The sequence below is a fragment of the Corvus moneduloides genome, chromosome 2 (genome assembly GCF_009650955.1).
Source record: "Corvus moneduloides isolate bCorMon1 chromosome 2, bCorMon1.pri, whole genome shotgun sequence".
In the NCBI taxonomy this organism is placed as follows: Eukaryota; Metazoa; Chordata; class Aves; order Passeriformes; family Corvidae; genus Corvus; species Corvus moneduloides.
This window is the reverse complement of record NC_045477.1, coordinates 118,622,890-118,648,337: the sequence shown is the minus strand read 5'-3', so window position 1 is coordinate 118,648,337 and position 25,448 is coordinate 118,622,890. Positions and strand designations below refer to the sequence as shown.

Genomic DNA, 25,448 nt, shown 5'->3' with positions numbered 1-25,448 from the left:
TGCAATCAAACAGCTTTTATTGAACTCTTCATATTGTACATTTGTGAACATCTGTGCAATCAATACAGCTCATAGCGTTGGTTTTTCCCAGCTCCTTGAAGCATAAGAAGGCTTCCCTTTCCCTTAGTTGACACTACACAGTAAGAAAAGCTGTTGGATGACAGGGGCAGTATCAGCAAGCTCCTGACAGTGGGCCTTGTGTGAGATTTATAAGAGCAAGCAGAAGTTTTCAGAAAGAAGCTTGGTGTGCAGATGAGACTGGTGTGGCTGCTTAGAGGAATCCCTGCTAGCCAGAGTTCTGGAGTCAGCCACAGCTTGTACAAGAAATGGGAAATAACACTGGACACGACAACGTGAAAATGATCCTTAAGTCATTGCCTGGTAACCGCTTGCAAAATATTGTACAGGTTTTACTGAATAGTTGCCTTCAGGTGAGAAAATAAAAAGTATTTTTGCAGAGCTAACATTAGGACTGATAATCTCTGACAGTGACAAATACAGCATAAATTGTTGATAAAAATATCCATGTGCAAAATAGGTTTCAGGTTTAGTCAGCGCTTGCATAAGCAGCACAGGTAAACAGAAGATGCAGGCACCCACTTCAGAGAAAAAAATACAGCTCTGTTCAGGCTCTGGCCTTCGAGCTCAGGCAAAAGACCGAACAAACTGCAGTGTCTTTCTTGGTCTTCAGAGAATTTGAAACAAGATAAGCCCAGTTTTAATCAGCCCTACCACAACTAACCAGGACCAGCAGTGAGATCCTCAGACATGCAAAGAAAGCATCACACTTAGAAGCTTTTGCAGAGGAACTTCAGCCCTTCTGGATTCCCTGTCCCCTTCTCTTTGCTGCCTGCATCCCTGCCACGGGAAAGAGCTCTGGAAAGTTTTTCAGTTGTGCAGCAACTCCATTTGTTTACCCAATTCCTCTGGTCTCACCACGGTGCTGCTGTGAATAAGAGGGGCTGGTGGCTGTCTTTTCCTCCCTGTGCCAGCGCAGAATAGGAGACTGCTCCTGTTCTTCCCAAACCACAGGGAAGCAGGTGATTTCTTTGGATCCTTTGGCTTACTTGGAATGCTTTAGACTCCCATCCCCTCTTCCCCACCATTTCTAACCATCCCCTATGTCTCAGTCCACAATGCTGCCAGTTTTCATGGCACAAGAAGAATTAATGTATGAACAGTGTACTAGAAAAATAGATTAAAAGCCTCACACTTCTTTATAACTGACTAATTTGCTGCCCCACCTTTAACTCCTCTCTTGTGCTGCTCTGAAAAGCAGCTTTGGGAACCTCCTTCTACCATTTTTGTATTTCCTGCTGAATTCTGTTAGGTCAGGACATGAGCTTTTACAGGGGAAAAGGACAAACCTCAACTACTCAAGCACCTCCCTCCCTGCTACTGTGAGTGAAGGCCAGATGGCAAAGGGGGAAAAAGTAAAAATCAGATAAAAGCCAGTAAAGTAAATATTCAAAGGCAGCAGTAATGCCAAAACCTAGCAGCAGTGACATCTACAAGGGCAGAAAACACTTCAGGTCATAGCATCTAGTGAAGTACATGGGTCCTTTTGCACGTGTGGGGATCAAAGGATGTAGTAAAAATAAGTAAATCAAAGAAAGAAGTCTGTTTTCCCTGTAAATTAAGATATGGAAGAGTATCTGACAGTAGTATTTGAAGTAATTGGAAAAGGGGTTTAGAAGTTTAGCTGGAATACTGATGTCTCAAGGGGTACAACTGACCATTCACAGACTCCTGACACAAAGAAGCATCAAGGATGTCAAAAGCATGAGGATCAAGGACCCTGCCCTTAACTGTGCTGTCATTTATGACCTTGTGAAGCAGCTCAGAAATACAGTTTGAAAGATGAGTTATGAGGCTCTGCCAAGCAGCAACTGAGGTAGGACAGAGCTGTTCAGCCCAGAAAAGCTACCATGGATTTGAACAGAGGGTTTTAACACACAGGTGCACACATCTGGCACTCACACAGGTTCACCTTTCCACTGATCAGAGCACCCAAGCTGGAGTTGCTCCTGCAGTGAGGGGCAACAGTGAGAGAGAAATCACTGAATAGCAAAATGGGAAAAAAAACTAAAAAAAAAAAAAAAAAACCCAAAACAAAAAAAAAATCAATCACCCTTTAGAACCCTTCAATTATTATTATTGAAGTTGTATATTTTTAGACTTCATAGTAGTTTTTTCTCCAGAGCCTTGGGAGAAGTTGTCTTAAATCTTAAAGAAGTGTATGAATTTACTGGTAAACCACAGTGTAAGGTAAGGATGGGTCACTTTCCTTCAGCAATAACCCTAATCCAAAGGGGTGGCCAGTGCAGGGCTTTTCTCCTGGAATAAGGAACTACAGGGTAGGAGTACCTGAGTGAGACTTGAAATTTACAGCTCTTGACAGATTATCTTTGGCTGTTCTAAAACAGGCACCAAAAAAAGGCACTTTGAGATAAATAAGAGGGTGGGGAGGGAAGAGGAAGGTAATAGATGAAACAGCATCATTTTAAAAAACCTTCAGGCAAGGAGCTTGATCTTACCTTTTATATCTTTCCATTTGTGCTTACTTAACGGGATTGGGAAAAAAAATAGGTCTGTCATGGCAGGGAAAGGTGGTGCTCTGTGTAAAACACTGTCACTGCGTTATGTTTGTCACTTCACTGCCATGCTTCTACTCCAACTAGCTTTTTCTCAGAGCAGATGGCTGGAGCGATTCTCAGCTCCAGCCCTCAGGATTTTCCTTGTTTTACACTGATGCCACCAAAAGGGAAACCCTGCTTTCTTCTCCCCATGCCCCAGTCCCAATTTTGTCTCCACACAGGTAATATCTAACTTAACACCCTTGAATGGGAGGGAAAAAAAACCATCCAGAACTTTCCAGAGCTCTCTTGGGCCTCTGCTTCAGTAACTCTTTATTTCAAGACATTTTATGAATCTGAAACAATGTTGGAAAGCCAGCCTTCAGACATAAGAAATAAGGAACACACCAGTTAATTTAGGCAATATTTTTTACACATACATATATATATATAGGTAAAAAAATAAATTGTCTTGATAAGAAATATTGCTTAACCTGATTAAGAAACAAGTCCCAGAAGCTGTGCAATACAGCAGGACACACTGGCTGGATAGCTGACACCAGGATAGCTAACTGCTTATTTTCAGAATTAAAAAAAAAACCAACAAAAACCCAACAAAAAAACCCACATTCTACTTAGGACATAAACCTGATTCTTTGTTGGAGATTGCAAAATGTTGAAGAGGCTCCACGTTGCTGCTTGGCTTCAGTTGGATTTCCTCTCCCGCTCCCGTGCGGTTACAAAGTTCAGGAGGTCGATGGCTGTCACGATGCCAAACACCATCTGCCGCTTGCTGGAGGAGCCATCCGTGTGATCTGCACAGAGAAAAAGGCAGCTCTGCCTTCAGGAGGCACAAACACACCCCCTTCTGCTTGGTTTTAGTGGAGCTCTTTGGTGATCCTGGCACACAGAGGGGAAACACAAAAGGCACCTTGGCCAAGAGTCCCAGAGGAAGTGACAAGGATTTTCAGCTCAGAAAGGCTCCTCATCAAAAGGGACACTGAGACATTATGGAAGGAAGGATAAGAGTCTGCTGCATTTATTTTTCTTGACACAAAAATTCAAACCAGGCCCTCTGCCATAAAGTGTATTTTCCTCAAACATTAATTACTTGAAACAGCTGCAGGTGGCATTACCCCACTGGAAGCAGGAGCCACTTGGACAGCCCAGTGGAACCACATTTTGAGGAGGAAATGTGACACAGGAAGATGGTTATCTTCCTGCATCCCTGTCAAATACAGAATCAGTATAAAAACCTTAATACCCCATTTATATCCAAAAAATTTACTATCCATTTAATCTGTGCTGCATTGAGAGCACAGGTTCAAGTGATTTTCTCATTGTGAGCCTAAGCCTTGACCTGGGACTCAAGTGGCAATGTGACTTCTGGCCCTTTATCTATTGTCTAAATTCCTTGTTCCTAAAGTCTGCCTGTACTGAGGTGTGTAGTCTACTTCTATAATCAGTTTTTTCAGTCAGCTGGACTGTCATGGGCTTCTTATTTACCCATCTCTGTTCCACTGCAAGCTTTCAGTGAGATTCTAGGTTTATACATAGTCAGCTCAGAGCCAAGAGCACATCCTTACGGAGATTATCAGGAACAACCCCAAATCTGATGGCTCTTCTTCTTCCAGTTGTAATTGAGAAGCTAAAGATAAATTTATCTGGCACAACTTAACATAGTTTTGACTCTTGTTTCTCAGTGTTTGTAACTTTGAAAGCTGTCTGCTGTAAGGAAGATGAAACAGGACAAAATACTATTCACATATAAGAGTGATATACCCCAGATTTGAAGATTTATTTAGTCTAATTAATCATAGAATGGCTTGGGTTGGAAGGGATCTTAAAAATCATCCCATTCCAATCCCTGCCACGGGCAGGGACACCTTCCAGTAGACCAGGTTGCTCCAAGACCTGTCCAGCCTGGCCTTGGACACTTCCAGGGATGAAAATGAGTAGCACATAGTCTGACACAGAAAGAGGATTTTGCTACTGCAGAGCTCATTTACTCATTCACACTCCCCTTGCTTCTTGTTACCACTCACAAATTTGCTCTCACAAGGTGCAGTACTTTGTACTCACATTGAATCTGTTCATGAACCACCAGAGCAAAGTGGTCTATTTCCAGGATGTGAGAGAGTTTCCCCAAGTTGTCTTTCAGGTTGATCTGAGGAGAGAGTTACAAAACTTGAATAAAACAGTCCTTTCTATGTTTAGTGGTCAATAATCCCCACGCAATTCATGCAGAACTAAAATCAGTACATCAGCATTTGTGTGCTGCTACCACCTGAAGCATTAGAAAACACCACCAAATCAAGGCCAACTTAAAAGATCCGTTTTCTTTGTTTCTAATTTTCAAGAAAACGAAGCACTACATGAAGTTATTCATTCTGACTCTGTAAACATAATGAATATAATGAAAATCTGAAAAATGCTAAGAATCAAAGAAGGTCTCAAGTGTTCCATGTGTCCAAGTTACCATAAAACTCTTTATATTTGGTGATTTTTATTCCAAAAGGATTGTGAAAAAGTGAGTGAATCGGGCTGCAAAGCACTGGGGAAGAGAATATGATCTGCAAAGGCAGAAAAGCCTAAATAAGCCAAAAACGAAACCAAGGGTGAAAGATTGCTCAGCCAACACTGGATTTGGGTGCAAATCAAGGAACTGAGATTTAAGAATTCATCTTTTGTGAAGTTCAACTTTGCTAAGACTGAACAAGAAAGCACCTTGTGTTAATTCTGCAAAAAAACAGATACTTGCAAAACACTTCAGCAATCACCTACTGCAATTATTTAAAAAAATGTCTAAACTGTTCAAACATAATTTAACATATGAAGAAGCAGCCACAGCTCCATTAACCAGGTGACTCTCCCCAGCACCCACCATCTGACATACTTTTATTAAAGGAATTCACACTAAAGAAGAGTCTTGCACTGCAGATTCAAAAAGCCTTTACTCTGTGAGAAATAAATGCCATGGCATGAACAGCTGGGCTGCACTGGAACACAGAACTCTGTTTCCATACTGGGAGTCAGAGGATTCCCAGCAGCCTATGTTTAAGGGACCAGCTGTAGTGCAGACTGAGGAACCAATCCTTAAACTTGTGGGCCAGGAAAGGAAGGAGGTGGGAAATCTGGATCCGCTGCCACATGGAGTCACCCACCAGTCCCAAATCTGTTTTCAGGGACTGGGCAGGTTATGGACAACCAGGACAAGCAGCCTTTAGCAGCACTGGGACAACCATGAAGACATAAACATGCCTAGAGATGCTCAGTGGAAATTTAACAGAACCCCCACGGAGTTTTCACCTGTCTCCCTACTGCTCATTCAAGCTCCTTAAACATTTTGCCTACAGGTTTTCTCACACTTAGGCTTTTTTTTAAAGTTTATTAAGTCTTTAAAGCAATGAGTCTATGCACATGGTACTACACTGCACATGACTGGGAACCCAAACCACTGGAACTAACACCTGACTCCACAAGGACAGCTCTTCCCTCCACTAGCACTTGTTTGGGTTGGCAAATTATCCTGTGACTGGTGTTTCAAGTCCCCAGAGCACAATGGTACCAGGGACTTTCAAAAAATCTAAAACCACTCTGCTTCCATTCTAAGAGATTGCCCCAAAATAATTGCAGGGATCCTATCAAAGCAGGCTGCCCATGTTAAACAATCACAGAATGGTTTGTGTTGGAAGGAACCCTAAGGATCACCCAGTCCCATCCCCCTGCCATGGGCAGGGACACCTCCCACTGTCCCAGGTTGTTCAGAGCCCCACCCAGCCTGGCCTTGAACACTTCCAGGAATGGGAAATCCACAACCTCTCTGAGCAACCTAAAAAAGCCAAAAGATCCATCTTTCCAAAATGTACCTCTGCCCTGGTTTACAGGCTAAGCCTCTTATTTGATGCAGCTGTGGTATCCCATGTAGGCTATCAGAAGTCATTTTGGTGACACAGATGATTCATTTTCCCAATTTCGCTCATGAACAAGCCAAATCCCCTTGAATAAAGTGGTAAAAAAAGCAAAATCCACAATACTTCTGAGGTTATGTGCATTCCACTATGTTTCTCCACTAACCCATCAATTCAACTGGAAAAATAACCACTTTCAGTTAACATGTCAGCAGCACCACAGCCTGTGCCACTCCCCTTCCAACCTCCACCAAGAAAGTACCAGAAATAAAGTGAAAAGAAATGGTTAAGCTGTTCTTGACTGAAGAAGCCTTCAAGCTGCCCATGGCAAGAGCCACAACCTCAGAAGTGCAGAGAATTGGCACCACAGCAGCCACAGAAACCATCACACACCACCAGCCCCAGAAACTCTCGAGGTGTCCAAGTGAGGGAGAATGTGAACTAAGTGGTTGTGTTACGCACCACATTTCCCCACGATGCTGGATTGTCTGTCTGGGGAGGAAAAAATAAATTTACATTTGTCCATAAGGAACCAGCACCTTTGCTCAGCCTCAGGGTGGCTCACAGGTTGAGCAGAAGCATTACACACACTTCCAGAACACAGCAGTTGCTCCACTTTGGGGCAGTGTTGAAACTTAAAGCCTAGTGAAAACGAAGTCAAGCATTTCACGTTTTTTCAAAAGAAAATTCTGTGCTCCATAACAGCCCAGGTAAACCTCACCCAGCCTGTGTAGTGTGAGCACACCTACTCCAGTTCCTGCAAGCAGAGAACCAGGAGCTGCAGAATATACCTGCCTACCTGTTGGAATTGCTTGTAGATTACTTTTCTGACTTCATCAGAAGGCTTAACTTTTCCAACAAGCAGTGAGGAAAGCATGTTACCCAGGGTAACCATGCCCAGAATCACCCTGAGGAAGGAGAGAGAAAGTAGGGATAAACAACACAAAAGCCCCAGGTGTTCCTGTAGAACAAAGCACCCACTGTCAGCCAGCCTGCAGGGGTCAGTTCAGCTACTTCATGGCAATAATGCAGCATTATCCATGGGACACTCGGGTTCTGTGTGTCTGCAGGAGACAGAGTACAGTTCTCAGAGGTCCTGGAGATTCACACACAAGGCAGCAGGTGCTGCGGGTCCCTCTGAGCACCAGGCTCTTTGTATCTCTGCTCCTTGCAACTGGAGAGGGCTACCTGCAGTCTCAGAGAGCTTTTGGAAAGCACAAACTTTTTCCACACTCTGATCTGTCCTTTTGAAAGCTCACCCCAGTTTGGCTCACGTCCCTTTTTCCTACGAGGATCTACAACAATTCGTCCCTCAGGTCAGCACAAATGAGCAACTCTTCAATACTCAGCCTGTCTGCAGGAGACCTGCAGGGTGGTAAGGCACATCCCAGCTTGCTGGGGACACCCTGGTTTCTAGGGGTCACTGCAGCACTGCACTATAACACAGTGTGCTGAAGAAACTCTGTGAAAGCTCTGATAGAGGTGGGCACGTTCAGGGTTGGTTGTTTGAAATAGGAATTTTTGCTTCGTTACGTTAAACTGGTATTATTATTAAAAGAAATTAAATTATCCTGCAGAGACACACTGAGTAAGCACATCAAAATAATCATTAGAATCGTGTGAAGGGCAGGACAATCTGGCATGAAAACACACAGTCCAGCATTGGTGTGTTCAAGGCAACATTTCCGAGCTGCGTTAATCAATGAAAAAGGATCAGTGAGAAGGCAATTATACTTCCAGCAAGCATTTAAAAGACATCCCCGAAGAGCTGGCAAGGGAATTGATACATATGGATGAAGAGTGATATATGTGGACATACCCAGATTCATCAACAACTGGTACCTGGTCGAATCCCTTCTCCCGGAGGATTTCCACAGTCTTTGCACAGGTAACAGTTGGAAGCACGGTCAGGGGGGCAGAGAGGCTCAGCTCCTGAATACTGATGTTCCACCACCTGGGGATGGAATGAAAAACAAACCCATGCAAGTCTTCTGGAGAGAACAGAACCAGTCCTCCATGCACTGTGGCCTCCAGCACCACAGGAATGACAAAAGGCTGCAAGGAAGAGTCAGGATTCAGCCAGAGTCAATAAAGCTTCAGGGCTCTCAAGTTTTATCCCCAATATCAGAAAGTCACTGAAGTGTGAGAAGGCTTGAAAATCAAAACCCTTTTCCTCATTTCATCTGCTTTCTGTGATTACAGATAGTTACTGGAGAGCACTAACCTCCTCAATTCCATTATTTATATCTTACACAGAAATTTTGTGCTCCTACTCAAAGACCTATTTACAGTCATTACAGGCAACAATTTAGGGAAGATTCCCTCCCACCTATGTAGACTTGCAGTGCTTTGCACTCAGGAACTCTGATTTTGAAAGGATTCTTTGCATACTACCTTTTCCTTTATTTCAGATATAACGCTCTTCATTAAAAAAACCCAATCTTTAAGTACCAAATTTTCTTCTGCTGCCATACAACTCAAGGAAGGATGACAACTAATTAGAGCAGATTTGATTAATAGCTGCAATTATACATCAAGACAATAGCATGGAAGATCAGCTAAATCAAAGGAGAAGTGTAAATTGAAATGAGCTTTAAATTAGCAACTGCCATAAACTCGATTGAGTAGACTCATGGAGATCCAAATGGATCTGACAGGCTTACCAAGGTTTGTTGCCAAGGTCTTCTTCTTTCATGAACCCTTTCTGAATCATCCATTTGTCACTCAAGAACTTGGACCTGCAGAGCACCAGGAAGTGAAAATCTCATTAGCAGGGCCTGAGCATCTGACAGCAAACAGAGGCAACTGTTCACAGCTCACTGTCACCAACAGCTAAAGTGTAGCTGGAAATAGCCATCATTTGCCATCCAAGCTTACCAGCCAGGGACATGGGGAAGAAATACTCATGAGAAGAAAAAGGAATCCCATAGGAAACAAAGCTCCAACTGCATCAGCCCCTTGGAATACGATAGAGACAAAGCCTGGAATGGGGATGTGCCAGGCAAGGTCTGTCTGCAGCTTCTGTCTGTCTAATATTGAGCTGGATGCAGCAGAAGTCAGGAAACTCAGCTAAAAATACATTGTTTTGGGATATGTTTTCTCAGCACAGCTCGAAGCCCGGGGGCTGCCACCTGCAAACTCACCCTGAGGGTGGCTGCTGGGCTGCAGGAGTGCTGGGTCCTGCTGTTTGGGCACAGGGACCCTTCCAGGAACGGGATAACCAGTGATCCCCCACAAATGACACAGTGAACGCAAAGCCTTTGCTGTGAAAGGTGCTAACCACTGATGATTATCTACTGAAATCAGAGCTCAACTTTAAAAGGGAAAAGATCATCCCTGCTCCATGTCAGATGCTTTTTAGATAGCTCAGAACTTGTGCCCCAAAGACATTCCTTGCTGGGATACCTGGGTGTTACAAGGAGGTCTGTAAGGAGGTCTGAGGGTCTGCCTCACCCCTTTCCCAGAGGGAAAACCAGCAGGTCCTTACATGTAGTTCCTGATGGAGTCAGGTAAGATGACAACGCAGCGCTGACCCTCCTTCAGCTCCTTGGCTGCCTTCACAGCTACAGACATGGCACTGCCCGAGCTGCCACCTGCCACAACACACAGAGGGGCAAAACCGTAAAACCGCGAAATGACAACGATCAAAAGAGAGGAGCAGGAAGAACAGAGGAGCCCAGAGTGAGGAAGACAAGTTCTGAAGTGGAACAAAGTCTCTGTGATCTGCACAAGGCTTCAGCCACCCAAGGACTACTCAGAGAAAGCCAGAGGGGTCCCGCCTGCTCTTACCACACAGCAGTCCCTCCTCGCGGATCAGCATCCGTGCTAAAGCAAACGACTCCTCATCATTGCTCTTGTACCACTGGTCCACAGTCTGGGGAAGGGCAGGAGACACAAACAAGGCTCTGTTTGAATGAGGAGAGACAAGGCAACCACACAACCAGTGTGAATTCAGCCCCGGCTCTTTGAGGGAACAGCTGCCCTGCTGAGCCCGGGTTTCCATCCTCCTCCAAATGCCAAGTGGGGTTTTTTGCCAAGGTAAGATGATCACATCAGCACAAGGGGCTCCTTATTGGCACCCTGCTGTGAGAGCAGGCTGCTGTGAGTCAGCCTCAGACAGCATCAGCTTCCTCCCCTCTTGGAGGGCTTCCCAGGGACACAGGATCTGCTCAGGACGCAGTCACACCACTTTGTCCACAACGGGTTGGGATGCTTTGTTGGAGGGGATTTCTTTATTGCTTAGTTGTTGGGTTTTTTGTTTGTTTTTATTGTGTGTGTTTCAGGATTGGTTTTTTCAGGTGTGTTTTGGGGTTTTTTTAAGCATAAAAATAAGTGTGTGTTCTAGGAAAACGTTATCGACTTGCAGCATTTTCACCTGGCATTGTAAAACAAATGTAGCCAGTTCAGAAGCCTTTCAAGGGCTGTTTTTGCTGATGGAAAGAACAGAAATAGCTCTGCCTGCTAGCCCTTCCATTTCAGCTCAAAGAAATACTTCCCCAAGTTTTTCCTCTGCCTTTAACCTCACTCCTGCATCCCAGCAGAGGGCAAAGGGCAGTAAACCAAGCAGTGTGACTTACAGATCTATCCAACACTGTGGGGACAAAATCATATCCAATTCCTTCCACTTCATACATTGTCTTGTCAGTCTTGTTCAGTTCTTCTGGTTCAGCGAGGATGGAGCCTTCAGGATCCACACCTATAATCTGGAGAAGCAGTTTCCACTCAGGCCACCGAGACACACAGCTTTGGAGAGCACAGCCCCTGTGAGCACTGGCTTTGTCACAGATGCTGGTAGCATACAGCCAAGTGACAGCAACCTGGTCTCCTGTTGATTTCCTCCTGGCAACATTCACCTCCCCTGGGAGCAAAATGCTTTGCTGCTTCTGACCCCTTGGAAACCCATCCCATCTCCTCAGGCTGTGGACACTGATGGCACCACTTGTTCTACACGAGTTTTACTTGGTTTAACAGAAAACAGGGCTTCCCTGAGACAGGGCTGTCCTCATTCACATGTCAGACATCATTACAGAAAACTCATTTTGTGTAAAGTGCAAGCAGATCAGTTTTATTTTCCTTACCACTCCATGCCTGCATAGGAAAATACTCATGATTGAAGCAGGATCACAAGTTCTGTGAGGAAATCTATCACATCACACAGGAGAACACACAGGCTGGTGTGTGCAGAGACAATTCCACTGGGCAGAACCTCAGCAGCTCCAGAGCAGTTGGGGAAGGCACAGCCAGGGAGGGAACTCAAGGCTGCAGAGCACACACCAGAGAAGGAAGTTTCCCAGACACCCCATGGAGGCATCTGAGGGTCACTGTTCATCTGCTGAGCCAAACCTGAACTCTGGTCACCAGTGGGAGCAGAGCACGATGATTTCAGACACTCTGAAACCCTCTCTGCAGCCAGAACTACATTCTAACTGACTCTAGCTGAGAACACCCAAGAGCTTCCCACAGAGACCCAGGGCAGGCTTACAAGGAGTGGGATGTGTCAAGTGGGGCAGTTTGAGGAGACACTAAAGAGAAAAGCAGTGGGCTTGTCACTTACTTTGCATCCTGGACACTTCTCCTTCAGCTTCCTGGAGATGCCAGTGATGGTACCTCCTGTGCCAGCCGTGGCCACCACCATGTCCACCTTTCCTGTTTAAGGGGGTGGGAGAGAAGTGTGAAATCTCCAACAGAATGATGGATTGAAAGCTCACTTACACCCAAGGATGGACTTCCTTCAACAGAAATGCACAGAGTGGCTGAAAAGGGCACAACAGGGCTCTTTGCTTCCCAGGAGCTGTTGTGAGACCTGCCTTGAAACTGCATTTGCTCAATCATCATTTTCTCCAACAAGGGTTTTGAAATGTCCACCCAGAGGCCTGGCAAGGCACCAACCTGTGGCACTTTGGACACAGCTGGAGGTGGCCACAGAGCTGACAGCTGCAGTTTTCCTGTTACTGTATTTGCTGATACAGACAATTCATTCTCTAAGTTAAACTGAGCAGCCCATTATGTTTGTTAATTAACTGAGTGAGTGCCAAGAGCATGGGATAGGCATCCCTGGAGAGAAATGCTAACACAACTACTCCCTCATTTTCATGTGAAAAGGACTGTTTGAGTGTGGATGTGACAGTTCATCCCTCTGTCACCACCTACAGCTTCTCTGGTGCATCCACACGACAGCTTTGTTAATTAAAAAAAAAAAAAAAAGAATCGGTTTTTAAAAGGTCATCAATTCACACACAAAATCAATTGCCTACCAGCCAAAAGAATAACACCCCACTAAGCAGGGGTAGCTGAACAGTGCCTGGCCTGTCAGGGGAAGTAAATAGAAATAAGAAGCCTAAATCTGGAGCTCATCTGGACTCTCAGTCTGTGGGATGGCAGCTTGTAAAAGTGTACTCACTTTAACTCTTAAGTTTGGCACAGAAAGACAAGCCAAATCCTCTGAAAAGCTAGAGATTTAGGAGGGAAGAGAACCTTTCACATGGTCTTCACCTCAATGAGAATGAATTTAATAGCTGCATTTCTTATCAGGGGGTCCAACCAGAAAATGTACTGCTTAATATGGCAGGTCTGCAGCCTTCTGTATGAACCCCTTCTATCCCCTATGGAAATGCCCACGTGGCTGCAGCATCACATGGAATGTTTCCAACAGCTCTCAAACCAGCTCCTGAGCTGAGGAATGAGCCCAGCTGAAGCTCTGCTGCCACAGCTCAGCCCCTTCTGCTGCTCAGCTGCCCAGAGCCAACACTGAAGAGAGCCCTGCAGTGCCAGAGGGTCCTGCTGGTGACAGCTGTGACACAGAGCAGTTTGTGCCCCTGGGGATTCCAAAGTGAAGACGCTTCCAGCGTATTGGAGTGCTTGCTCTGGGAATGTTAAACCAGCTATTTCTCTGTCTGTGATCAGAGAAGAATGACCCTATTCCATGCCAGTCTACCTATGAAGCTTTTTCTAAGGTCACCTAAGCACTGCTTTCTCCATCTCATCACACACAGGGGAATCTAAAAACCAAAGAATTCTTCTTTAATGGAAAAAAAAAATTACGACTGTGACTTCTGAAATATGGTAATTCTCTAATGACACACAGGATACGTATGGGGTTGGCTTTATCAAAATCTCTGCATTTCTCATCCAGCCCAGCTCTCATTCCTCAAGTACAGAACAACAGGGCACTACCAGGAGCTTGTTGAAGGGGGGTTTAGCAGCAGAGCAGACCTACCATCACACTGCTGCAGGATCTCCTCAGCTGTGGTGTCATAGTGCGTCAGGGGGTTGCTGGCATTGCGGTACTAAATTGAAAGACAGATCAGCCATGAAGTAGACCAGAAATACAAAAATCACATTTTGAGGCAGTTCAGAAACATTTCAAACAATCCCCAAGCCCCAGAACACCTAAACATACTCTTTGCTGACTGTTGCATTGTGTATTATCTGGAGCCAGGCCCCATAAGTGACCTAATTTAAGCGCGGTCCGAAGGTGCCAGCACGCTCCCGTGCCAAAATCAGTCCTGTCTGTGGGACAGCTACTCTTAGCAACATGACCCCTGTGTCCATTCTTTCTCACAGGATTGCCAGCTCAGTGGAAATAAACACCATAAGTGTTGTAGTTCTGGCAAACACCAGCTCGTTGCTGCTCTCTAGTGACTGTAAAAACTTCCTTTCCTACAGTCCAGTGATTGCTCAGCTCCAGCTCCAGATTTGGGGCATCTTCTCCTCCAGAGACACATGGAGAGTGCTGAACAGACATCCCAGGACACTACAGAGACTCCTCCATGCCACACCGGCACTTCTGACACCTTGGCTCTCACCTGGTCTAGGATGTGTGCGTTGGGGATTTCGTTCTTCAGCCTCCAGGCCACTCCTACGTGAGATTCAGGAGAATCAAATCTGGCAGTAGTTGGGGTCCTCACAATCTCAGCACCCAGAGCTCTCAGGACATCCACCTGCAGCAAATAAAGGTGGTCACGAAACTCCAAAACCCCCTCAACACTCAGCCCCGAGCCCAGAATATTTGCAGAGTATTCAAAGCTTCAGCCCTGCCTTCCTTCACTCTCTGCCCAGCAGCTAACAGCTAACACAGGGCACAGGTAACCATTTCAATGCACCAGGCAAACCTCAGGTTGTCTTGACACCTGTATTTAAAAGTTACAGGAGTTTCAAAGTGGCAGTGCTGTGGGGATGGGTCTTAAAGCCATTTTCTATCCATGGCTAGCTAGCCTGGATTTCTGCGAGCACTAGCAACAGCTCCTTGGCAGAGTTTTGCCTGGCCAAGAGCCTGCACCTTTGTTGCTGAAGCCCCAGCACCCATCTGCAGCAGGGACTCTGCGAGTGCAAACAAGTTTACTTTTAAATTCTTCAAAACAGAGGCAGCTCTGACCTTCTCCATGCTCATCTTCTCTGGCATGACGATGATGCAGCGGTAACCCTTCACTGCCGCCGCCAAGGCCAGCCCGATCCCTGCAAGCAAAGGCAGGCAGAGCCCTCAGTGAGCAGCAGCACAGCACAAAACTCACAGTGCCAGCTTTGGCACACCCTGGCTTTCATCACATTTTCACCAGAGGCTTGAGTAGAGTGTCTCCAGAGGGGTGGCAAAGGGAATGTTTCTGCCTGTTGGGGAGAACTGGGTTTACAGATGCTGATACTCGTCTGAGGTTCACAGCAAAGAGAAAGTTTAGCCAAGGGTGGGAAAACTTGACATGTGCAAACTGCTGGCTTTACCACAGGCACATCACCTTCCTCCTGTCTCACCCACTTCATTTTTCCAGAAGTAACTTGGGAAAGGAATGTGCTTTAAGCTGGAGGAGACTGGAGGAATCACTTTGGTTCTGTCGAAAGATCCGTAGGGCCTCTATTGACTCACTTCTGCATAAATCCCTATTTGCAATGTGCTGAAACTAAGTCCTGTCTAAAAAGAAATTATTTAGATGCTGTTTGTGGTTGAGGTTCTAATGCACTGTGTCAGCTTGCTACCACAGTGAAGCACCCTGGCTGCTGGAGACAGACATCTCATTTCTACTCTGAAAATCTGCACCTCCAGCCTGATTCCTGCCTTCCAGCTGGTCACTTCCTGCTCCTGAAGAGCTGAGCTCAGAAGTGTGGAAGAGAAGCTTACACCTGCTATCAGATCACCTCTCTGCTGGACAGGCTGAGCTGATCAGGTTGGCTGAGAGGTGTGTGAGGTCAGGCTGCAGCTCCCCTGCTGTTCTGGGCACCAGCACAGGACCAACACATGCAGCTCAACCTACACAGAGACTTGACTGTTCAAAGCTGGCTCTGTTTGTATGTTTTTATGTGGATTGTCTAGGGGAGAAAAAAACCACCACCCTAATAATCTTTAACTGTTCCTCTAGGAGAAGCATAACTCACACCTCAAACAATTCAAGTAGTGTTTAATATATTAGGAAGGGAAACAACTTTTCTTAGTATATTATAGATAAATATGGATGCCCAAATACCAAAATAAATAAGACAGCAACAGCCTCATTGAAGCCAAAGGCTGAAGTCATCCAGATCTTCCTTATGGTTGTGATGAAGAAAGGATTTTGAGACCTGAACTCTAATACTTTGTACTTTCTGCGACTGACCTGGAAATGCAGCAAACATCAAAACAGGACTTTGGCTGAGAGAGGATAAAGATATAACACATTAGCTCTCACATTCAACATACTCAGTAAGCTCTGAGCAGTAGAGAGCAAAAGCCAATTCTCTCAGGTTACTGTGTGCCCTGATCTTTGCTCTTATATGACCAAAAAAAACCAAATCAGCTTTCTGAAGTTATTGTCCTGTATCTCCTTCACTTCTGTCTTTTTGGATTCTGTGGCAAGGAGAATCATTTATCAGGTACTGACCCAGAGAGGGGGATGTCATGGTATGACCTTGGACACAGGAGGAATGCAATACACATGGATATTTTCCACTCCACACCATTGTTCAGGCAGGAGGTACAGCCACACTCACAAAGGCTTCAGCTGCCCTGAATGCCCCTAGAATCCCCTGATCCATTCCCCCAGCAACTGCTGAGCAAACAGCAACAGATGTGACTTCCCAGTTTTCTGCTGCAGGCTGGGGAACTGGTCACAGAGCAGCTCATCACCCCAGTCCCTCCAGTAACAAAGAACAACATAAAGATCTGCCTGGTCAGTGTCTATCAGAAAGCAGCAGTGGGTGGAAGCCCAGGAAAGAGTTTAGGAACAGGATCAGACACCTCTCCAGAACACATCAGGCAGGAGGGCAGCTTGTAGCTCACCCCATGAACCTCCTCAGAGGAGGCAGCGTATGTCATATGTAACTATTTATATTTAACTGTGTTATGTGTTTTATATTTGGCTCAAGGGGGAACATTCCAGGTGTGTTTGACTCCCCACTGGTAGAGCAGCTTAACACAACAGCTTTGACACAGGAGCTCCAGACTGCTCAGATCATCAGATGCTCTGCCCTGACTTATGGGGACTGTTCCTTCCTCCAGCCCTCCAACGAGAAAATGTGGACCCAGGTGGAACCTGCTGACGATCCAGGGGCTCTGTCAGGCAGTGCTGTGGGGATGCAGCTCAGCCCCCATCTCAGCTGCACCAGCATGGCTGCTCCTAAAACCAGGCCCACCTCTCCTGACAGAAGGACCACGGGACTTCCCCAACAGAAAAAAGGGGAAGACCCAGATCCACACCAGTCTTTTGGGTGCTTTTTTCCACAAAAATTTCAGTCAGACTTGAATTCCTAAGGACTCTAGTGAGTCTGGCCTAGCACCTCTTTCAAAGCAAAGAGGCTCTGTAATTTAGCAGAACATCTTCCCAGCTGCTCTGGTCAGCAGAGGACACTGCAGAATTGTTCCTTGTGTGAGATGGGAGAGGCACTGCTCCCTGCAGGCACGGAGAGATCCCCTTTCCTCCTTGCACAGGCTCCCATCTCCAACCTGCCTTTTCCAGGAAAACCATCTCCATCCCCTACCTGTGTTCCCAGAGGTTGGCTCTATGATGGTGTCCCCAGGCTTCAGGATCCCAGCCTTCTCAGCATCCTCCACCATCCTGAGGCTGATGCGGTCCTTCACGCTGCCCCCGGCGTTGAAGTACTCACACTTGGCCACTGCAAACACAAACCAGCAGGGCTGGAAGGGACTTCAAAGCTCATCCAGCTCCACCCCTGCCATGGGCAGGGACACCTTCCACCAGACCAGGCTGCTCCCAGCCCCATCCAACCTGGCCTTGAACCTGGTCTTGCCCCTCTCCTGGTAAGTTCTCCAGCCAAAAAACGTCTGATCAAACTGGAAGTTTCTCCCCATGCTCAGCCTGCACTTTCACTCCAGTACTTCCAGCATTAATCCCTTCAGTGGTGTTGGACACCACCTTTCAGGGCTCTGACCACAGCTCCAGATGCCTCCAGTATGGTTGGGTTTAAGACCCCAACCAAACAAAAAAATTATTCACTGACAGTTTCACCCCTTTAATCATTTTCAGTGATCCTTAGTGATAACTGCAGAGCTGCATTGTGCACACATTGCTGAATACTCTGAATAGGAGAAGCAGTCCAAAACTTCACACAACTTCTTTACATTTAAAAAATTATTTTCTATGAAAAACAGTTTGCTTTCTCAAAAAAAAAAAAAAAAAGGAAAAGCTGCAGGAATTGTTCTCATGAGGTACAAGCTGACAGATGTTTTAGATAACCAAATCCTAAAAACCTGAAAATCTGCGAATGAAAGCCAGGATTTTTTTCTCACCATTTCTTGTCAATTACCTGCACTCCTGTGGCCAGGTTATATAACATTACTAACCAGAGCTGCCCAAGCTTCTGAAACAGTGTTAGTTAGCTTGTTCTCTGCCTGCAGCAACTCACAGAGTTCACACTTGAGCCCAAAGTGCTTCCCAATCTTGTTGATCCGCACCAAAGGTGTGTTGCCAACTTTATTCAGGATGTTTGGCAGGATCTTCGGAGGCTCTGGCCTGGTACAAACACAAACAAAGCCAGAGTATTCACAGAAGGGTCACACAACAACAACAACCACACAGCATTTCTGGTGCTTTTTATTTCAACCAGCTTTCTCCTTTAGCAGGCTGGTTATTTTAGTTATTTCAGTTTAAAAGAATATCCATTGGTTACAAACTCACAACATCAAGTCCTTGGTCCAAAGCAAGGATTAATCAGACCTGGATTCGTGCTGAAAAACAGCAAATAAAATAACACTTACAGGGTGGCGTGGTGATGGGGGGAGGCAGAGAGGGGTTTCCCAAGCTTCCAGGTGCATTTGCTGGGTGTATCAGGGCGGATCCACTGCCTTTCCTTCTCATTGGCCTTGCAGTTCTCAGAGTCCACGCCACCAGAGACAAAATATTTGGCAGGTGCATGAGGGCATGAGTTCATATCTGGCTTCTTCTGGGAAGGAAGAGTAAGGATTTCATTCTTGGGGGAGGGAGAAGGAAGAGAAGAGAAAAAAATAAAAATAAAGGAGTTGATGTTTCCATAGTACTGTGAAGATGGCAAAGTGTTTCAGCATCATCTTGGTTTGCCAAATCCTTATTACCACCACAAGAATCTTGCAGTGCGAGTTTGGGAGCAAAAGCTCACCACAGTGCCCTGCACAGAGATAATTTAAACACATGTGCTCAGTGCAACAAGCCTCCACAGATACCAAAAAACCAGGACTATTCTCATGGGAGACACCCCTCCCACACCAAAAGCTTTCTGAAACAAAATCTCCCCATTCCAAGAAGACTGGAATGCAGTAAGACTGCTTGGTGACTAATTAGATGTGCCAGAAGACTCTGCATTGCTGCTGGTGGTCAGGGAGAACTCTTCCAGAAAGATTTCAACACCTCAGAGCCCCATCCAGCCTGGCCTTGAAACCTGGTCTTGGCCCTTCCATGAAAAGTTCTCCAGCCAAAGAGCTTCTGATCAAACTGGAAGTTTCTCCCCTTGCTCAGTCTGCACTTTCACTCCAGTACTCCCAGGATTAATCCCTTCAGTTTATTTTATTTATTTTTATTTATTAATCCCTTGCCTCCACAGAATTTCAGCGAAACAACCTAGAAATCTCCCTGGAAACAGACAGGGCTCTCCCAAATCCTGGTGATGCAAAGATGGGCAAACAGTATTCCCCAAAGGCCCGGGAGTACCTTAGACAGAGGAACAGGCCTTTCTGAGACAAACTTCTCCATGGTTTTTGGTGGAGGTGGTGGCACAGGAAACTGGACTTTCTTCAGGAGAACGAGTACTGTGGCTCACGAGACTGGAATCCTTCAGAGCTGCAGATCGTGCAAGTTAGAACAAAAAAAAAAAACCTGTCTCACATTGGCAAAACCACACACATCTTTTTCATAAGGGGAAAAAAATGGAGCTGCAGAAGTGAAGACAACTTGTATAAACAGGATTAAAAATAAAACATGCAGCAGAGGTGTTGTGCAAGGTTGATGGAGGGTCCCCTGACCCCGTCCTTCCTGCATTACCTAATCTTCCCTCTGCCACGTCCTCCACAGCTCAGAGCCAGAAAAGTAAGTACAAAACATCTTTTATCGGACCTTCTGCAACTCCAGAAGCTTGAAAGCCACAAGAAGTAATAGGAAATACTTCAGTTCACAGGAAATACAGTCCTAGAGACACAAAGGGCAAAAGGGCTTTGGTGCCGTCCCCAAAAAACCCTGTACACAGCTTTGGGAAAGGCTTTATCCAGGAACAGAGGCCTCTCCACCCTCGAGGACAGTAAGATCTCACAAGTTCCTACCCAAAATTAATTAGTGTTGCATGCACAGCTACAGTGATGCTGGATATAACACACACAGCAAACAGTTCATGCTTCTAGCAGCTTTTTGCCCCAGAAATTAGTAAATACGAAACAGTAAGTTCACTTCTCCTACCAGTTGCTCACAGAGCCTGTCTCCTTCCTTTCCATTAAAGACAAAAATCTGGCTGAAGTTTTGGAAAGCATGGGTTGTTTTTTTTTCCCTAATATTTGTTTTCTTCATCACTGTTTTGCAGCAAGGTTCAGCTCTTTCCATTACTGAATTATGCTGGAAAGGGTCCTTGGCCTCATCCTCCTGACAGATGCACATGAAACACACACTTGGGTCTCACAGAGCTGATGGTCTGGTGAGAAAACTGGAAAAACTCTGAATCATAGCATCAGTGACCTTTAGTATTTGATCCTGCAAGTTAACACGGGCCACTAACCACGGCTGCCTCAGGCACACCAATGCCCTTCCTGCATGCTGGCTTGAAGAAAATGCCTAAAGCACTTAAACTGCTCTCCTTGGGGGAAAAAAAGAACTCTGAAAGGATCAACTTTCCAGACGAAGACTTGAAATAATTTTCCTTCAAGATACAAAGATTTCCATGCCACCAAAATGATACAATTCTATTCAATCAGGTTAATACATGCCCAAGAGCCAAGGTGGACTATAACCTGTCACAGACTACTGACCAAGGTTAGACTGAGACACACCAGTCTAAAAAAGCAAAGATCCCCTGAATACACAGAATCTAACACCAACCAGTCTTTGCTACCAGAAATCAGCTTGCTTCCAGCTCCAGAGCAAACCCAGCCCTCATTTCTCTTTCTGGGAGGTTCCTGGTTCACAGTTCAGAGTATCAGTGGGGATTTTTTTTTGGTTAAAGGAAAAATACTGGAGGAGTTTCAAGGTTTCCTATGAGGTACATGGTCCCTCAGACAGCTGGCATGAAACACTGGACACAGAGACTGCCTCTGCCACAGGTAACACTGACAATATTGACAAAGTCCAGCTGAAAAGGGGGCCTTGCTGCCAAAGGATCAAATCATTTCAAAATGCAGGAGGAAAGCAGCAAGGGCTTAGAGACAGGAAACTGCAGATTTTGTTCCAAGTTATCATAAAATAGGAGAACAAAACCTCTAAAAGCTTTAAAACACCAGCTCTCAGTGTCTTTCAAGAGTGTCCAAAACCTGAGAGAAAAGAGGGAGTAATTCATTGCAGAAAAAAAATTTAAGAGGTTTTCAGTACTCATTCCTTGTATTGATGGCAGGAAAGAAATTAATGTGGCTCTAAAAAGCTGCCTTTTGGAGGATTCCCTCTGGACAAGGCAAGGCAATAGCATCTCACTTCCTTTACTGTAAGGCAAAAAAAATTAATAATTTACTAACAGCAACTCCCATCTCTTCTTGAACAGCAGAAACTGAGGAAAAGCTGTATTTATTGACTTCAAATAAGCTGTGAGATTCTCTCATATTTTTAGAATGGCAACACTTGATGTTTGATCAAAGCTTCAATAATGGGGCTTCAACTCTGAACAAAAACGAGGAGAGGGACAAAAAGCTAAACACAAGCAATGCCAACAAAAATCCTGTGACCAAATACTAACCTTAAGCAACATAATTCATTGCTTACAGCCCTAGATGACACAACCTCAGCAAAACAGGAGGCAGAGGTGGTCTAGGATATCCAAATCCCCATCCTGATCCTGCCTACAGACCCAAAATAGCCTTTTTTTTTGTGGGAATGAAGACTGGAGAGACAGGACAGGAAGATGGCAACTCTGCTGCTGTAACTGCAGCTGAACACTGCTCAGAAGAGGCTGAGGGAGATAAGGTGCAGGAAGAGCTGCCCATTGTTAGGAAAGAAATCCTGCCAGCCTGAATTTAATTTTCCTATAAAGGAGAACACTCCCAGAAGTAGTTGGGAGTGTGGGTAGAGTCTAACTAGAAAAGCCTGACTAGTTCCTGCCATTATATCTGCAGATCACACAGGGGAAAAAAAAAAAACCCCAAAAAAAAATTAATCAGAAGGACAATTTACAAAGGCACTTAAACCTAAATCACGCAGGGGAGAGGGACTCAGAGATGTGAGATCCAGAAAGTCTCGTGGGCAAGGCTCACATCCCTGGAGCCATCTCCACAGGGAACCCAAGACCCAAACTATTTCTCAGCTCCTAGAGAGCAGGACTGAAGGCCAGTGAGTGAAATTAATCCCCAAGCAGCCTGAGCTGAACTCACTGCACAGATGAGTCAGGAGCTGCAGTCTCCACGGCTGTTTACAGTGTACGATATCAGCACTAATGTACTGTACTATTTAAACATCCCAGTGTGCAACAACCAAGTTAACTGGAGTCTGGCCTGGAGCACACACAAAGCTGTCTCAAAGGCAGCTGTAAGAGCTGGATCAGAGGGAGATGCCCCCAGGGGTGACTGCTCAGCAAGAGATGAGATACAGAATTCCATCATGCTGTGGCCTGAGAAAGGGAAACTTGATGACTTTAAGCAGCCACAAACAAACCACTGCAGAAGAGTTGTTCTGCTCACCCACAGGTTCTTACAGAGCTGTAGGATCTTTGTAGATAACCAGATGCAGCAGTTCCCATCCCATTTGGGAACACCACAGCTGTAACAGATTCAGGGGCGAGTCAAACATTTGGGTTGTTTTGCTTCTGTGGTTTTTCTGTGAGTGTGAGGGTGTCCTTGCTCCTTCCTCAGGAGCAGCCATCCCTCCTGTGTCAGGAGATATCAAATGACCTGAAGTAACACGGGAATGAATTAACATCTGGCTCTAGAAAGAGATCCTTCAAGAATCCAAAGTGTTATTTCCATTTTCTCCTACAGAGCAGATGAGCACAAGCACATCCTCTCAATGCTCACTCTTTAAAAGCCAGACTGGCACACTCAGAACTTCCTGACAGGAAAGGGGCAGTTCTTCAGTGCCCCCACCTCTGTAACACTGCAAAGATTACACTCTGGCAGCAAAGCAACTTCCACTGCTGTGGCAGCTGTTACTCCAGAAATCAGCCAGGGAGAACAGGCAAGCGGCCAGTTTGCTGTGCCCCCATGGAAGGGAAGCTGTGCCTCACACAGGTGTATTCTGACAGCTCCAGTTCCTGAGTTCACTCCAACCCTGTCTAGACTTGACCTGAAAAGTCTTCTGAGTGAAGACTGATGTCTTCAGGAGCACGGCAGCATTAGAGAAAAGACTGGAGAATGCTCTCTCTGCATTTTCACCTGTTGCAATCAGAAGCTTTCAAAGTATTTCTTTCCCTGCTTCTAGCTCCCCCTCCTTAGCACACAGAGATGGACCAACACTGCAGCCTGGACAGTGCTCTGGATCTGCCCAGCCCACCAAGCACAGGGAGAGAAGGATTCCAGGTAGGGTGAACAGATTAAACATGTTGACCAGCATGACAAAAAGAGGGAGCTGGAGCTCTGCTCTCAATTTCTGAGCAGGTCTGTAAGACAGGCAGAAGCACAGCTCCCCTTGCCCAGCATTATGGTGCCTCCTGCAAGGCTTCACAGCTTCTGTTAGCCCAGGGACCTCTGATAAAGGCTGGCAGAGAGCTGGGCAGGAAAGCAGCTTTTTGGCTGGTGCATGTTTTGTGGGAAAGACCAGCTGCCACTCTGGCTGCACCCAGGGAGCTTTTAGCAGGATCCCCAGAGCAGCCACGAGCACGGCACTGCTCACACACAGGCCACAGGCCAGTAGCCAGAGGCCAGCCCATGCCAGCCACCCTGGCAGGCTGCCATGCTGCCAGCACCAGGTCAGTGATGTCCCTGAGCCCACATGCTCCAGAACACGGATCCCTCATGACCCTGGCTGCCACCACCCTCGTCAGAAGCACAGTCTGGCTTCAGGAAAGCTGGGTAACTCAGACACAGAGGGTATGGCAGGATACTAAGAGCCACCAGCTGGCATGGAAAAGGATGCTGAGTGCAAATGCCCCAATGCTGGGCCTGCACTGGCACCGAAACCACACTCCAGCAGCAGTGATCTCACTACAGCCATTCCCCTGCTGAGAAACACCAGGTTCTGAGCAGGTCCCAGTTTCCTAGGAAACACCTTTCCTCTCTCACATAAGATCCCCAGGTTTCACCTATCTCTGTGCTCTGTGTTTTTCTGCCTTTCCACAGCGCAAGCTTGGCAGAACATGGAGCTCCCACACCTCAAATCAGCACAGACTCGTGGCAAGGGTAAACAGTGTGAGCAACTTTGCTGGAACAGGGCCCAGCACTCCAAAACCTCCATGGTCAAAGGCTTCAGGATTACAGAGACACACAGCAGGCTGGATACTCAATCAGGAACAGGAGAGGAATCACTCGTCTTTCAAGTTGTGGCTAGTTCAGGACACCGGGAGCATTATTTACACTGCTACTGAAAAGCCCCCTCAGGTCCTAGTCAACTTCAGATCCTTCCTAATTGGGGAGGGGTAGTATATGAAACCAAATGTAAAAAATAAGCCTCATGGTCCAGTGTATTAGCCAGACTTACAAATAAAAACCTTGCAGGTGAACCTCATGGCACCCACGAGAACAATGGGCGACAAGCCAAGACCAGCTGGAGAGCCGGTGCCAAATCCCAAAAGAAACCCGAAAGGAACAAAGTCATCTGGTGAACCTGTACGAAAAGCAGAGAACCCATCTCTCCTCTGGGCTCAGAGGTGGCGCTCTCAGGCACCCTCCGGCCCGTCCTGGGCATCCCCAGCAGAGCCAGCACCTCCCAGGGGCGGCTCCGGGGCTCCCCTTATCCGCAGCCGACTCTTCCCTTCACTACAAAACCAAAACAGAAGCCCAGCTGGGTGGCACTACCAGTCACAGAATGGGTCAGAAGGGAAGGGACTGTACGGCATGTGGTCGAAACTCCCTGCGCAAGCAGAGCCATCCCGGAGCACGTGGCACGGGATCGCATCCAGACAGTTCTGGAATATCTTCACCCAGGGAGACTCCACGGTCTCTGCGGGCAATCCGCTCCAGTCCGCAGCCCTCCATCCTCCATCCCCTCTGGGATGTGGGGTACGGCCGGCCCCAGCCCTCTCCCCCCCCCTCCCCCCCGCTACATCCCGCTCCAGCGGATGATGCAACCTGCGGCCATCGGGATGCGGCGGCCCCCGCCCTCCCCTCCGCTACGGTCTCCAGCTCACCTGCGCGATCCGGACGCTGCCCCGGACACCGCCGCTGTGGGGATGGTGGGGGCGGTGACTGTGAGGATGGTGAGGATGGTGAGGATGGTGAGGATGGTGAGGATGA

The 25,448-nt window shown here is 46.4% G+C and overlaps 1 protein-coding gene across 4 annotated transcripts; it reads right to left on the bottom strand.

Moving 5' to 3' along the window:
- Positions 1–25,448, bottom strand: LOC116440352 (cystathionine beta-synthase-like). 4 transcript variants are annotated; one of them, XM_032101031.1, is made up of 18 exons: positions 25,343–25,448; positions 19,591–19,719; positions 18,666–18,877; positions 18,314–18,420; positions 17,429–17,563; positions 14,862–14,941; positions 14,293–14,427; positions 13,704–13,773; positions 12,042–12,133; positions 11,065–11,190; positions 10,277–10,361; positions 9,975–10,080; positions 9,151–9,225; positions 8,307–8,441; positions 7,287–7,395; positions 6,950–6,979; positions 4,659–4,743; positions 1–3,391 (listed from the first exon to the last, which is right to left on the bottom strand). In XM_032101031.1, exons 2-18 carry the CDS (start codon positions 19,630–19,632, stop codon positions 3,282–3,284), a joined length of 1,734 nt encoding a protein of 577 aa, XP_031956922.1. In that variant the 5' UTR covers positions 19,633–19,719; positions 25,343–25,448; the 3' UTR covers positions 1–3,281. The 4 variants fall into 4 exon arrangements, with proteins under 4 accessions (XP_031956922.1, XP_031956923.1, XP_031956925.1 ...); XM_032101032.1 differs by having other exon boundaries at positions 18,666–18,850; XM_032101034.1 differs by having other exon boundaries at positions 18,666–18,847.

Coding starts and splice junctions, on each gene's coding strand:
- LOC116440352 (XM_032101031.1), bottom strand. CDS start 19,632: ATGGAGAAGTTTGTCTCAGAAAGGCCTGTTCCTCTGTCTAAG. Junction 11,191..12,041: donor AGAAGTGTCCAGGATGCAAA/GTAAGTGACAAG, acceptor CTGCTTCTCCAG/ATTATAGGTGTGGATCCTGA. Junction 9,226..9,974: donor GACTCCATCAGGAACTACAT/GTAAGGACCTGC, acceptor GGTGCTCTGCAG/GTCCAAGTTCTTGAGTGACA.